This window comes from Fukomys damarensis, unplaced genomic scaffold (genome assembly GCF_012274545.1).
Source record: "Fukomys damarensis isolate Sample0158 unplaced genomic scaffold, DMR_v1.0_HiC HiC_scaffold_37, whole genome shotgun sequence".
Taxonomy (NCBI): domain Eukaryota; kingdom Metazoa; phylum Chordata; class Mammalia; order Rodentia; family Bathyergidae; genus Fukomys; species Fukomys damarensis.
This window is the reverse complement of record NW_022900949.1, coordinates 34,599,259-34,613,672: the sequence shown is the minus strand read 5'-3', so window position 1 is coordinate 34,613,672 and position 14,414 is coordinate 34,599,259. Positions and strand designations below refer to the sequence as shown.

General features: G+C 40.8%; 1 protein-coding gene across 1 annotated transcript in view; it reads left to right on the top strand.

Moving 5' to 3' along the window:
• Abraxas1 (abraxas 1, BRCA1 A complex subunit) overlaps positions 1-12,727 on the top strand; it is a gene marked incomplete at its 5' end in the record, with an annotated part of 14,670 nt that extends 1,943 nt beyond the window's left edge. Inside the window, 7 exons of the mRNA XM_033759674.1 lie at positions 535-571; positions 3,153-3,219; positions 5,266-5,459; positions 6,403-6,522; positions 6,880-6,964; positions 9,220-9,334; positions 11,554-12,727. Of these exons, the coding sequence (XP_033615565.1) occupies positions 535-571; positions 3,153-3,219; positions 5,266-5,459; positions 6,403-6,522; positions 6,880-6,964; positions 9,220-9,334; positions 11,554-11,984 (1,049 nt within the window). The remainder of the gene's footprint in view (positions 1-534; positions 572-3,152; positions 3,220-5,265; positions 5,460-6,402; positions 6,523-6,879; positions 6,965-9,219; positions 9,335-11,553) is intronic.
• Positions 12,728-14,414: the final 1,687 nt, after the last annotated feature.

The window sequence follows — 14,414 nt, the reverse complement described above, 5'->3', positions numbered from 1 at the left end:
AAAAAAAAAAAAAAAAAAAAAAAAAAGCAAAATTTAAAAGAATATATTAGACTGGCTTTTAGTTAAAATTATGGATACCAGTTGTATGAAACAGTATACAAGATATAGGAAATAAATAAGACTGCAGCAAGGAGATGGCAGAGAAAATAGCTGGTGGCAGCTGTTCTTGTGGAAAAAAAGGGAGGTTGAAAATGTATTTTTCTGATCATATAACACAGTTTTGTCTAAGTGTCAGTATGTTTTGTTTTTTGAGACAGGGTCTTACTATATAGTTTAGGCTGGCCTTGAACTCATGGAGATCCTCCTGCCTCAGCCTCCCAAGTGCTGGGATTACAGGTGTGCGCCACCACGCCCAGTTGAATGAGACTGAAGAAGGGTTCCTCCTGCTGGTATGGGGAAGACATTTGTCTTGTGGGATTGTTGTGCAGAGTAAATGAGATAATCCATGGTGAAGTACTTCGTGGTATGAAAATATGCTCAGGAGGTTATTCAGATGATTACACAATATCATAACTAAAAATTCTCCTTTTCCAGACATTCAGAAATATATTCCATGCTACCGGCTTTTTAGGTGAGTAGTAGTACGAGTGAAAGCAAGTCAGTTAGCCAATATGATCTCTGTAAGTGAAAGGATTTTTGAAACTGCCAGAGCATCTTAGTAACCAGTTGCACATGGAAAGAAGTTTTTAAGTCCCAGACAGTCACTGCATCAGTGGCGCCTGCAGTGACAGGACTTTAGTTGGTGCCACTGACATCGAAGACTGCTCCTCTTCGCTGTCACCCAGTGCATCATGGGAGCTCAGTGACATTCTCAGATGTCATCAGCAGCCCCTCTTCCTACCCTTTGATTCCTTATTTCAGCAGCTGTTGCCTCACTTACATTTTTTAGTATTATCCTCTGTTAACCAGCTGTATTCTTTGACCTGTTTCCTGTTGTTTTTCTAGGGTGCAGGCTTTTGCTCTTGGTCCTCCACAGTGGCAGAACTGTCAGCTCTGATGGGCTGCACTTTTTTAAACTGAGGCACAACATACACATAGAAAGCCTTGTGACTTATATAAACCACACAAAACATCACTCCAGTCACACTGCCGATGCACACACCTGAAAGATCCAGGCAGATACATGGTTAAGACAGAAGATGGGCACTAGGGGAACGGCAGAAGGGCTTAGTGTTCCTAAAGTCTCACCAGGCCTTTGTTTTGTTTTTCTTGGTACTGGGGATCGAACTCAGGCCCTTGTGCTTGTCAGACAGGCATGATACCATGGAGCTACATCCCTGGCCCAACAAGCCTTTGTTTTTAGCATAAACTTTCACAGTTTTATGCTTTAATATAGTTAGCAAACCCTGTTTTAAACAGTGAACTCTTTTCACCTGGCCCTGAACCTAAAAATGTATTTTTTCAGGGTAGGTAATAGAAATCAGAGGAAGTGTGCGCAATAGAAACCACACATGGCTTGCAAAGCTCAAAATATGTAATCTGGCTGTTACAGGAAAAGTTTGCCAACCCTGCAGCAATTATACCACCGGATACCTTCCCACTGGAATAGCCCAATTTGTATACTGCAGGAATCCAGGGTGATACCTGGGAGACAGCCCACTAAAGCTTAGAACTAAGTCACTTAAAAAGTGACTTGCTGGGGACCAGAGATTTAGTTCAGTGGCTCCAGCTCCTGCCTCACAAGCACTGGGCCTGAGTTTGATCCCTGGTACCAAAAACAAAAAACAAAAAAAAAAAGGTGACTTGCTGGGAGTAGTGGTGCATGCCTATAATCCCAGCACTTGGGAGGCTGAGGCAGCAGGATGCCTGTGAGTTCAAGGCCACCCTGTGCTCCATAGTGAGTTCAAGACCAGCCTCAACTACAGAGTAAGACCGTGTCTCACAAAACCCAAAAGTGTATGAACTTACATGAACTCAGCACAGTGTATCTATTTCTGTATGACAGTCCCACCCCCTCCGTGTCTCTGAAGCTTCACATAAAATCAGTGCTCTGAAGGTGTGCAGTCCCCTGAGGTTCCTGCACCCTGGTGTACATTGGTGCCCCGTTGTGTACTAGGGAGACACAGCAGTAAGCTCTGCGTGTGTAGTCTTCAAGTTGAGACCATGAGCAGATGTAATGGATCTGTTTGATCAATTTGGAGTCTTTACAGTGAATCACTTTGTTTTGACTGTTTCCCATTAAAAATGTTTGGGGCCAGGGATTTAGCTCAGTGGTTCCAGTGTATGCCTTGCAAGCACAAGGACCCGAGTTCGATCCCTGGTACAAAAAAAAAGTTTTAATGTGGCCAGGATTTAGCTTAATGGTTCCAGTGTCTGCCTTGCAAGCACAAGGTTCCAAGTTCGATCCTTGGTACCCCCCCAAAAAAAGTTTGAATATAAATTCTTGTAAATTTTAAAAAGTAAAAACACTGCATAATAGGATTCTACTCAGTTTTATTAACTAAATGTTTTCAGTATACACTTGAAACACCAATAAAACCTGTTATGATCAACATTATTTATAAAGGGTTTTGACTTAACATTTCACCATAACAAATAAGTATTTTTTATCTCAATTATAAAAGTAAAAAATATTTTTGGAATCTCTGCCGTAGGAGGGAAAGCTAAAAGTGCATGCGTTGCTGTAGAATCTTTTCTTCTGAATCTCTGTATGTAAGACATTTTGACTATGGAAAAAAGACCACTGAACTAAACCAAATCATTCCCTTCTCCTGCCTGCCCATGACCCCCAGTGACTTTGGGGATTAACAGTGAATAATTGTCCTTTTGTTAGTGGGCTTTGGTTATTTCACACTCATTCATGTTTCAATATTGTACAGAATGGTAGTAAACCATTGTGAATTGTGAATTGGCTTATGAGATTATTTTTTAGTACTTGTATTTAGTAGATAGTTTAATGTTTTGTTTTAGTCTAAAAATATACAATGCACAACCTTGGCTCTTGAGGGATCTCCAATTGTCCTTTTCCCTAGAGACCTCTTCTTTCTACCATTTTAAGTCTGTTAATTTGTGAACTTTCCTACTCTTTAGGACTTTTATCTGACAGGCAGGTAGGTATGGACTTGGGTTAGATAGTGGATCAGGAGTAACAAAAATGGAAAATAAAACTATTCAGATTTCTAGCTTATTTGAAATGTCTTTGACTTTTACAGCTTTTATAACTCTTCAGGTGAAGTCAATAATTACGCACTGAAGAAAATACTTCCAAACGTTGAAAAGGTATCACCTGTCTTTTTGTTAGTTTTATATCCTTTATTTTCAACTCCTAACACAGTACTGAAACAGAACTTATAAGCAGCATTTGTCTTCACACTGTACCTACCATAAAGCAGGAAAGAGAAGGCTTGTTCTCAGCAATTCAGTGAGTGCTCTGAAAACCAAACCGGTCATCAGAAATAGTGATCTTCCTTGACTCCTCTGATGACACCGACCTTGTTCTTTTCTGAATTCTCACACCCTTTGCCAGCAGGATTTATCTAGGACTCAGTCCATTTTTCTTGAGACGGCGACTCCAAGATCTCCAGTGTCACCCAGGTGACCCCAGGCAGCATCCCTGAAGGGGTGCACACCCCAGCCTGGCCTTGCAGTTCGGGTTTTTATACAGTTCTTTTCAGGGAGGGCCGGGGATTTAGCTCAGTGGTTCTGGCAACTGCCTCGCAAGTGCAAGGACCTGAGTTCAATCCCCGGTACCAAAAAAAAAAGTCTTTTCAGGCAAAGTTTCCTATATAATACTGAATTACAGTTCTCCACAGCATAGCTGATGCTCAGTTAAAAGTAATCAAGATGGATTTTTTTAATCTAAAACGAGAAGTTTCTTCAGAGTACTACTATCTGATCTGAAAAAAAATTTAGTAAAATAATTTTTAAGTTTTTCAAACTTTTATTGAAAATGGTTGGAGTTTTTCCAATCATATTTGGCTACTTAAAAAAGTACCTGTAAAGATGCCTTAAGTTTTAAAAGAACAGAAGCAATTTTTAATTTCTTCAGCTTAAATTTCCATAGCTCATGTGCAATAAAAAATTTAATTGCTGAAACCTATGAATTCAGACTCTTCTGAATAAGTCGTTATTTTTTCTTTGTAATTGTTTTTATTAAGTGAGATTTTCCCACTTAAAAAGGACTTAGTAATACTAACACATTGATTTTATTCAACACTGAAGCCAACTTTCTGGGTGGGTGATGATCATTCCCATTAAATTTCAGGTAAAAGCTACAGGGATCAGCTTAACTCATTAATAAACCAAAAATACATACAGGAAATTAACTTGTTTCCAGGGAATAATTGTACTGGTGTATGTATGTGTGTGTGTGTGTGTGTGTGTGTGTGTGTGTGTGTGTGTGTGTGTGTGTTTATTTATTTATTTATTTATTTATTTATTTATTTATTTATTTATTTATTTATTGGGTACCAGGGATCAAACTCAGGATCTTGCACTTGTAAGACAGGTGCAGTGCCATTTAGCTAAACCCCTGGCTGTGCCCTGGCATTTTTTTCATGTAAATTTTCACTAAACATGAAGATGGCAAGGATCAAATGCCGTAGGAAACTAGAGGAAGTTATTTTTCTCGCTGTAATCTGTATGGGTCAAAACTGTAGCCTTCTGGCTAAATGGATATATATTGAGGCTATACTTTTTTTTTTGGTACCGGGGATCGAACTCAGGCCCGTGAGGTGGGCGCTGGAACCACTGAGCTAAATCCCCGGCCCAAGGTTATACTCTTAAGTGAAATAAATAGGACACACCTAAGTAAATACCAAATAGTTTCTCTGGTGTGAAAAACTAAAAGTGTAAATAAGGTTCAAATGGTATAATTGACAATGTGAAATAGGAAGAAAAGGGCTAAAGAAGGGGAAGTAGGAAGGGGAGGGGAAAGGAAATAAGGGAAAAATACGAAAAAAGGAAAAATTAAAACAAAAGCCTTGGTAAATAGGGGAGGGTGAAGTGGGTGAAGGGAGGGCAGGGGAATGGGGAAAAACAAGAACCAAGATACATCATGTCAAGATACAAGATCTCAGTGATGAATGTAACTATTGTTTACCTTAAATGTACCAATAAACTTAATGGAAAAAAACGTAGCCTTCCAACTGAATGGAAGGCAGCCTTACTGTAAGTCAGTTTGCATACTTCATAAAGCTTATTACTAAGTGTAGTCATTGCTTATAGATGTCCCAAATCTCGCTATTAAGAAAGCCAGCTAATTAAGCTAATTATGAGCTATAAAACTGTGAGCACTGAGATACTCTGTTTTCTGTCTTCTTTCAGAATGTGGTAGGTTGGTACAAGTTCCGTCGTCACACAGATCAGATCTTGACGTTTAGAGAGAGGCTGCTTCACAGAAATTTACAGAAGCACCTTTCAAGCCAGGAACTTGTGTTTCTCTTGTTAACACCAAGCATAGTGACGGAAAGCTGTTCCACTCATCGGCTGGAACATGCCTTATACAGGCCTGAGAAAGGGTAAGTGTTCCCAGCCACTAGCATATCCAGTAATTTCACAGTACTTTTTGCAGCTTATCAGGGGTTTTTATACAGTGTTGCATTAGATTGTCCCAGTCACTGTCTGAGGTAGGTCTTCCCATCAGTTAATTATAAGTGAATCATGAAGCCAAACAAGGAAACTTGAGGCCCAGTATGGAGTGGACTTGTATCCAGGTCTTGTGATACGCGTGTATTTACTGCCTGTTTTCAGTACTGAAGATTGAACCCAAGGCAGATTCGGTGCCACTGAGCTAAATCCCTGGCCCAGCACTTTATTTTTTGAGATAGGGTCTCACAGAGTTGCTAAATTGCCCAGGCTGGCCACATACTTGTGGTCATCCTGCCTCAGCCCCCCAAGTTTTTTTTGGTACCAGGGATCAAGCTCAGGACCTTGCGCTTGTGAGGCAAGTGGCAGTACCACTGAGCTAAATCCCCAGCCCTGGGATTACACGTGTGCAAGAATTCAACTGGTCCAATGAAGATTAGTACTCATGATGGTGCTTCAGATTTTGGGTTTCAAATTTTTGGACTAGGGATACTCAGCTGTTTTGCTGTTTTTTATTTTTGTGGGGAGTGAAGTTGGGGATCAAACCCAGGGCTGCCTGCATGCTAGGCTACTCGGCTGTCAAACGGGAGTCTGTGTGCCCATGCTAACCTCAAATATGCAGTTGTCCTGCCTCCACCTCCCAAGTAGCTGTACTGTCTTAATTTTACATATACTCGATCAGTTAATGAAAGTATTTTTTTTTCACACAACTTTCTAACATGTACATTTCACGATTTTTATAAAAGCAAGTTGCTTCATCTCAGTAAATTTTACCTTGTAAGTAATAAGGGATATTGTTTTTTTTAAATCTTGGGGGATCTATTCTGATAATTCTCTTTATTTAAAAAGTTATGCTTACACATTTGACTTTATCAGACTTTTTCATAGGATCCCTTTAGTAGTGACCAACCTGGGCATATCTGAGCCACTGGGTTATAAAACTACATCAAGCTCCTGTATTTCCACAGCCTTTAGCAGAGCAGTAAAAACACACAGGTAAGACTCCTTGGCTGCTTTTTCCATTACATTTACTATTTTTTGAAATTAATTCTGTTATTACACAAACAGAAGAAAAAAATGAAAGGAAAATGATTAGATTAATATATTACTAAAGCAAACTGCTGTTTTTTTCTACCTCCATTACATTGTTTTTTTTGGATTTTTTGTTTTTTTGGATTTTTGAGATAGAACTCACTATACAGTTCAGGCTGGCCTTGAACTCATGGCAGTCCTCCTGCCTCAGCCTCCTGAGTGCTGAAATTATAAGCATGCACCACCATGCCTGGCTCCATTACATTCTTCTAGCACCCATCTAAGTTCTGGACATTTAGCTGAGGAAACTGTATTTTACAGCTCTGAATTTTTTAAAGAAGATGGATCCTTAAAGGAGGTACATAAGATAAATGAAATGTACGCTTCTCTACAAGAAGAATTAAAGGTAAGTTTACACCAAGTATCTGAAGACCGCTTGTAGAGTCTATCAAATTGATCATGGTAAAGTTGTTTTAGGGATAACCTGCTGTTCATCAGATTTATATTGTACCCCTTTATCTGCTCTCGGTGGCACACAACAAAAGTTTAATCTGCCCACAGATCTTGCTGTAGCCATTCCCTTTTCTGATGTCACCTTCAGAATTCAGGCTGAAGAGCAGTCCTTATCAGGGACATGTTCTTTTTTAAAAAGTTTTTTGAGACAGGGTCTTGCTATGTAGTTCAGGCTGGCCTTGGACTTGAAGTGACCGTCCTGCCTCTGCCTCCTGAGTGCTGGGATTATAGGCCTGCACCACCATGCCTTGCTCTGGGACATGTTCTTGTGGCAAAAGGAAAAGGCAAGAAAGCTGGTGGGAGTCCACACAGCTCTTTGAACTTAGACCTGCCATGTGGTGTGAACTTGGGCTTCGCTGGCCAGTATAAATCTGTCATGAGTTTATTTTTTTATTTTTTATATTTGGTACTGGGGATTGAACTCAGGACCTTGTACTTGTGAGGCAGGCGCAGTGCTACTGAGCTAAATCCCCGACCCCATATATAGTTATTTTTAGTTCAGTGTATATTTTGAAACTTTAATAGATAAAATTGTAATTCATTTTGTAAAGTACAGTGTTTTAAAGTAAGGGGGACTGGTTAAGTCTAGTTGATTAACAAATACATTATTGGGCCGGGGACTTAGCTCGGTGGTGCCATCACCTGCCTTGCAAGCGCGGGGTCCTGAATTTGATCCCCGGTATCAAATAACAAACAAAAAACAAATATATTACTTCACATACTTAACATTTGTGGTAAGAACACCTGACATTCACTTTCTTTGCATTTTCAAGATAGAGTGTATCAGCTGTGTCCAACCATGCACACCTGCTATCCCAGCATTTTGGGAGGCTGAAGCAGGAGGGCCCCAGGTTTAAAGCCCAGCTAGGCCACTTAAGAGATTTAAAAGACCCTGTCTCAAAAATTTTACAACGGGCTACAGATGTAGATTACTGTGAAGACCCTGGTTTCAATCCCAGTACTGCCTCCCCCACAAATCCAACTGTAGGCACCATACTGTACACCTCTTGAGCTACCTCTTCTGCCTGTGATGACTTGACAGTGCCCCCCCACTGCCCCAGCCACTCACACACAGTTGTTTCTGTGACACCAGCTGCATACAAGGTCCCACATCTGAGGGAGCCCCGCAGTAGGTGACAGTAGGTGGCCCACCTGATTTCACTTAACATAATGCCTTCTGGTCTCATCCACTCCTCCCAAAGGAGAGGATTTTGTTTGGGCTGGCCTTGAATTCACTGCATTCCCCTCCCTCAGCTTCCCAAGGGCTGGGATTATAGGTGTGCACCACCACGCCTGGGCTTCCCCCACTGTATTTCAGCAATAGTAAGTTTACTGAGTTGTGCAAGCCTCACAATCTGCTTTTACTTGGCCATTCTGTTTTTAAGGCTGAGTATCTCATGGAGTTCATATACCACATTCCTTTATCCATCTACTGATGCACATTTATGTTGGTCCCATGTCTTTAGTCTCTATTGCCAAGTTTCTTTTCTTTTTTTTTTTAAGAATGGCTTTTCCTGAAGCTTTTTTTTTGGTGCCAGGGATCAAACTGAGGACCTTGTGCTTGTGAGGCAGGTGCAAGCGCCACTCAGCTAAGCCTCCAGCCTCTTATTGCTAAGTTTCTTAATGTTAAATATGTGCCATAACTTTGCATCTTGGTCTTTTTTGTTTAAAATGAGTTAAGTATGGCCAGGGACTTAACTCAGTGATGCTGCACCTGCCTGGCAAGCCCAAGGTCCTCAGTTCGATCCCCAGTACCAAAAAAAACAAAAACAAAAACAAAAAAGTAAAGTTTTTATTTTTTTATTTGTTTTGGTTATTTGAGACAGGGTCTCCCTATGTAGTTGAGACTGACCTGGAACCTGTAGCCCAGGTTGGTCTCGAAGTCACAGTGATCCTCCTGCCTCAGCCTCCTGAGTGCTGGGATTACAGGTGTGCACCACCACCCGGCTTTAAAGTTTTATTTCTTATCATGGAGTTAACTGGAATGGTAAGCCACGTATAAATAAGTTAAAATAGCTGAAAAGCATTTAAAAGAGTACACTAAAATGAAAGGCAAGTAGAATTTCATAATACTTGTCACAAGTTTGTATCATCTGGGAATCTCGAGCTGAGGTTTTATCTGTGCCATTAAACCATCTTATTTTGTAGGATGTATGTGACAAAGTGGAAGGAAGTGAACGAGCAGTAGAGAAGCTAATAAAGGACGTGAACAGGTTAAAACGAGAAATTAAAACCAGACAGCAAGGACGGATTCAGGCAGCACGTAAGGAAAAGTTAACTGTATTTCCATACTTTCTTTGCTGATTTAATTACGAAGAGCGAGGCGTGGTGGTGCACACCTGTACTCCCAGCACTCAGCAGGTACAGGCTAGAGGACTGCCTCAAGTTCAAGGCCAGCCTGGGCTAATTAGTGAGTTCCAGAGCACTCTGAATACAGAGCAAGACTGTTTCCAAAAAAGAAAAAAAATTCTTGTTTTTATTCTTAGGGCTAACTGAACAAAGAGCATGGTACTATAGTTGATATGCTATATATTTTGGGGTTTTTTTTTTTTTGTTTTTTTTTTTTGAGACAGGGTCTATGTAGTTGAGACTGACCTGGAACTCACTATGTAGCCCAAGTTGGTCTCAAACTCACAGCAATCCTCCTGCCTCAGCCTCCGGAGTGCTGGGATTACAGGCGTGTGTGCTATATATTTTTTTATTAACACATGTAACTTACATTTTTTTTTTTTAGAACATTGTAGCATATAAGCTGGGCATGGTGTACACACGTCACTTTAGGATTCTGGTTTCGCTGAGGCAGGAGGATCCTGAGTTCAAGCCCAGCCAGGCAATTTAGTGACTTATTGAGATCCTTTCTCAAAAACAAAAATAAAAAAGGGCTAGGTGTATAGCTCAGTATGAAGGCCCTGGGTTCAATCCCCAAAACAGAGAGGGAAAGGAAAGGAAGGAAGTTGTCGCACATGAATAGGAATTAGGGATTTATACATGTCCTTTTCCTTTTTCCTTTTTTTTGGTACCGGGGATCAAACTCAGGTCCTTGTGCTTGCAAGACAGGTGGCAGAACCACTGAGCTAAATCCCCAGCTCTATACATGTCATTCTTACTTTGGATTTCTGTTTTGTTTTTTTTTTTTTTTTTTTTTTTTGAGAGAGGGTCTCACTATGTAGTTGAGACTGACCTGAAACTCACTGTGTAGCCCAGGCTGGTCTTGAACTCAAATCGATCCTCCTGCCTCAGCCTCCCGAGTGCTGGGATTACAGGTATGCTACCCCTCCCAGACTTGTACAAAAGCTTTGTTTCCATTTTTTCCTTTTTTTTTTTTTCTCATTGAGTTTATTGGTACATTCTAGGTATACAGTACAGTAACATTCATCTTTGGGATCTTGTACCTTTACATGACAGTTCTTGGTTCTCATTTTTTCCCCTTGTCCCTGCCCTCCCTTCACCCCCTCCCCTCCCCATTTACAAACACTTTATTTTCATTTTCTCATATTTTTTTTTCCCCAGCTGCAGAAACCCTCTTTTTTTTTTTTCTCATTGAGTTTATTGGTACATTCTAGGTATACAGTACATTTACATTCATCATTAGGATCTTGTACCTTTACATGACAGGTCTTGGTTCTCATTTTTTCCCCTTGTCCCTGCCCTCACTTCACCCCCTCCTCCCCTCCCTATTTACAAATACTTTATTTCCCTTTTTTCATTTTCTCATGTTTTTTTTTCCTTTTCCCTCATTAACTTTCCCCTACCCTTCCCACTTCCCCTACACCTTTAGCCCTTTTCTTCCTATTTCACATTGTCAATTATATCATTAGGCTCTGATGTACTATTATAATTTTTCATACCAGAGAAACTATTCAATATTTACACATGTGTGACTTATTTATTTCACTTAGGAGTATATCCTCAACATGTATCCATTTTCCTATGAATGACTCTAATTTCTCACTCTTTATGGCTGAGTAGTACTCCATTTTATAGAAAAACCACATGTTTATCCAGTTTCTAACTGATGGGCAAATGGGCTTTTTCCCAGTTTTAGCTATTACAAACTGTGCCGCTATAAACATAGGTGTGCATATATCACTATGTATGATTCTTTTAATTATTTTGGAAAGATACCCAGCAGGGGGATGGCTGGGTCAAATTTTTCCTTCTATTTTCATTTTTTTTTCTTGTCCCTTCCTTTCTCCCTCCCTCCTCCCTTGTTCCTCTTCCCATTTGAACACTTCACTTTGGATAATTTAATTGTTGAAATCCTTTTAACTTATTGACTAACTATAAAAGGAAGGCCAGGCGTGGTGGCACAGGCCTATAATCCCAGCACTTGGGAGGCTGAGGCAGGAGGATCACCGTGAGTTCGAGACCAACCTGGACTACACAGTGAGCTCCAGGTCAGCCTCAACTACATAGTGAGACCCTGTCTCAAAAAAAAGCTTCTGGAACAAAGATACTGAAGTATGACTTTACTTTCTTTAGGAGAGAATGTCCAAAAAGACCCACAGGAGAACATTTTTCTTTGTCAAGCTTTACGGACCTTTTTTCCAGATTGTGAATTCCTCCAGTCTTGTGTTATCTCTTTGAAAACCAGACAGATTTCTAAAAGCAGATGTAATGCCACGCACGGTCTTGAGATGGCAGACAAGCTGACCCTGATGGTAGAGTATGCCCACTCCCCAGAGGCCAGTCCAGCTAGGACACCAGAGGTGACTAAGCGCAAAGCCGTAGGCCCGGATGACGGATGGCAGGGGAAGATGATGCGGCTGTCAGAGCCAGAAAACAAACTACCTGAGACAGGTACCGAGAGCAGTTACCAAGAAAAGTCCTCTGCAACAAGCAGCCCAGAAATAGACGAGGAGCTGGAAAGACTGCTGGCCTCTGGTGAATATCCAGCATCTCCCACATTTTAATCCTTTCAACTCAAAATGAAAAGTTTTCATTTTGCCGAATGTTTTTATTGTTTTTACTGTGTGTAGCTGCTGGCCTTGATGCAGAGAAGTTCACTCGTTTTGACTGTATTCAGCTGTTCACAGTAATGTCTGGAGGGAGTATTTTGTTTTTATTGTTTCGCTGTTTACAATAGTACATAAATTAGTTCTACAGCACTTACTTTATAAAATACTTTTAAAATACTGATGCTTTTAAAAATTTTTATTTTTGCAGTGCTAGGTATTAAACCCAGGCTTCCTTCACTTTAGGAGAATGCACTACCACTGAGCTGCACTCCCAGCCCAAGACGCTTCTATTTGAAAATCAAAACATTCCACTTTTCTTTCTAAATTATCAAGGGAAAGACATTTTTAAAAAATGTTCAATGTACTTAGCAATTCACAACATGGAAGGAATATAAAGTTTTTATGAAAATTTATTTTGCCTAAGTCATTACAATTCCTACTCCTTATTAGTGATGATGAAAAGGTTATTAAACTGGGCTTGGTGACACAAAGTTACTGTCTCAGCCACTGAGAAGGCTAAGGCAGCAAGGACCACTTGAACTCAGGTGTTTAATGCCACCCTGGGCAATGCAGTGACTCTAAGACCTGGTCTTAAAGTATATTATGGCTAGACTTGCTAGTTAAAATACTGGACATCAGGCCAGGCATGGTGGCGCATGCCTGTAATCCCAGCACTAGGGAGACTTAGGCAGGAGAATCGCTGTGAGTTTGAGACCCAACCGGGGCTACATAGTGAGTTCCAGGTCAGTCTCAAATACATAGTGAGACCTTGTCTCAAAAAAACAACTGGATACCGTGCAAAATTTGGGACATTCTTAACATAATCTCTCCCTCTATACAAAACTTGAGTGTTCAAGCTAGGTGTGGTGGCACACACCTGCAACCCCAACACTAGGGAGGCTGAGGCAGGAGGATCGCTGTGAATTTGAGACCAGCCTGGGCTACACAGTGAGTTCCAGGTCAGTCTCAACTACATAGTGAGACACTGTCTCAAACCCCCCCCAAAAAAATTAAGTGTCCAAAATTTTGGATATAGTAAAAATCTGGCAATCCAATATATTTGGGATAGGCAGTTAAGAACTGAAGTTGGATTCAAAAATTACGTCTGTGTAAATGTGCATACACACATGTATATGTATACAGACACACACAGGAAAGCCTGTCTCAAGCCTTTATGTTACTATTTTGGCTTTTTGAAACAGCGTCTTGCTATACAGTGCAGGCTAGCGTTGAACTCACTAGCCTTTTATTTAAGCTGCCTGGGCACAGTGGTACACATGTGTAACCACAGCACTTACGGAGCTGAGGCCAGAGGATTGCCACATCTGGGCTACATGAAGAATTAAGGCCAGCCCAAACTACACAGTAAAACCCTGATTAAAAAAAAAAAAAGAAGTACGTTTATTTACCAAGTATTTGGTTTAGGCCAAGAACATTTCTGTAAAGTCCACTGACTAGAGTTCCTATATAAATCACTCTCATTACTTAACCATGACAACATTCAGTTTTGATTTCTTTAAAGTGAACAAATTACAGGGCCAGGGATTTAGCTCAGTGGCACCGCACCTGCCTCGCAAGCACAAGGTCCTGAGTTCCATCCTTGGTACCACAAAAAAAGCAAACAATTTTCAGAAACTTGTAAAGCCACCCAAGCACAAAATACAACTAGGTTTGCCGTTTCACACCACTTTTCCCTCCTGTATTTACCTATCTACAGCCAGCTTTTCAACTATATTCTATAGCTGTTTTTATCAAGTCTCTCCAAAGCATTTATGTAGTTGGCACAGCACAGCAGTAACTTCTATTTGCTCATAATTCATCAATAACACAACTGGCACAGGTCTGAGAAAAAGCCTATAGTTGACACGAGAGAAGCAGCAGGTCTGAGAGTCACGACCATTAGAATGATTTCTAGGGTGGGCATCACCCTAACCTGTGAGCACTTACCAGATGGGCACAGTGCTGAGCGCCCTCACCCTAGCTACTCGGCAGCAGGAAGAAGGTCATGCGAGCCCAGGAGCTGGAGGCCAGCCCCAGCAACACAGCGAGACCTTATCTCAGAAGAGAAGCACAGAGGGACGGTGCTCTTGCTGTCACGTGCAGATGTCTTCTCTATACACCAGTTTCCATGTCCCGGGAAGCCCTTGCCATGTTTTACTTCCTGGTCAGGATGCTGAATACACACCCTGAATGAACTTCGCTCTGTTAGTTTCTAGAGAAATTACTTGATTATGTTTAATAGCAAACTTTTAATTTTCTGTGATTTCATGCATTAATGATGGGATGTTTTTGTGAACTCAGTATCTGGGATGGTCTGTGCAAACTGCTGTGGTTGTGTTTCGCTGGTGACAAACTAGTGCTATGTACAGCAGGAGAACTGGGTTT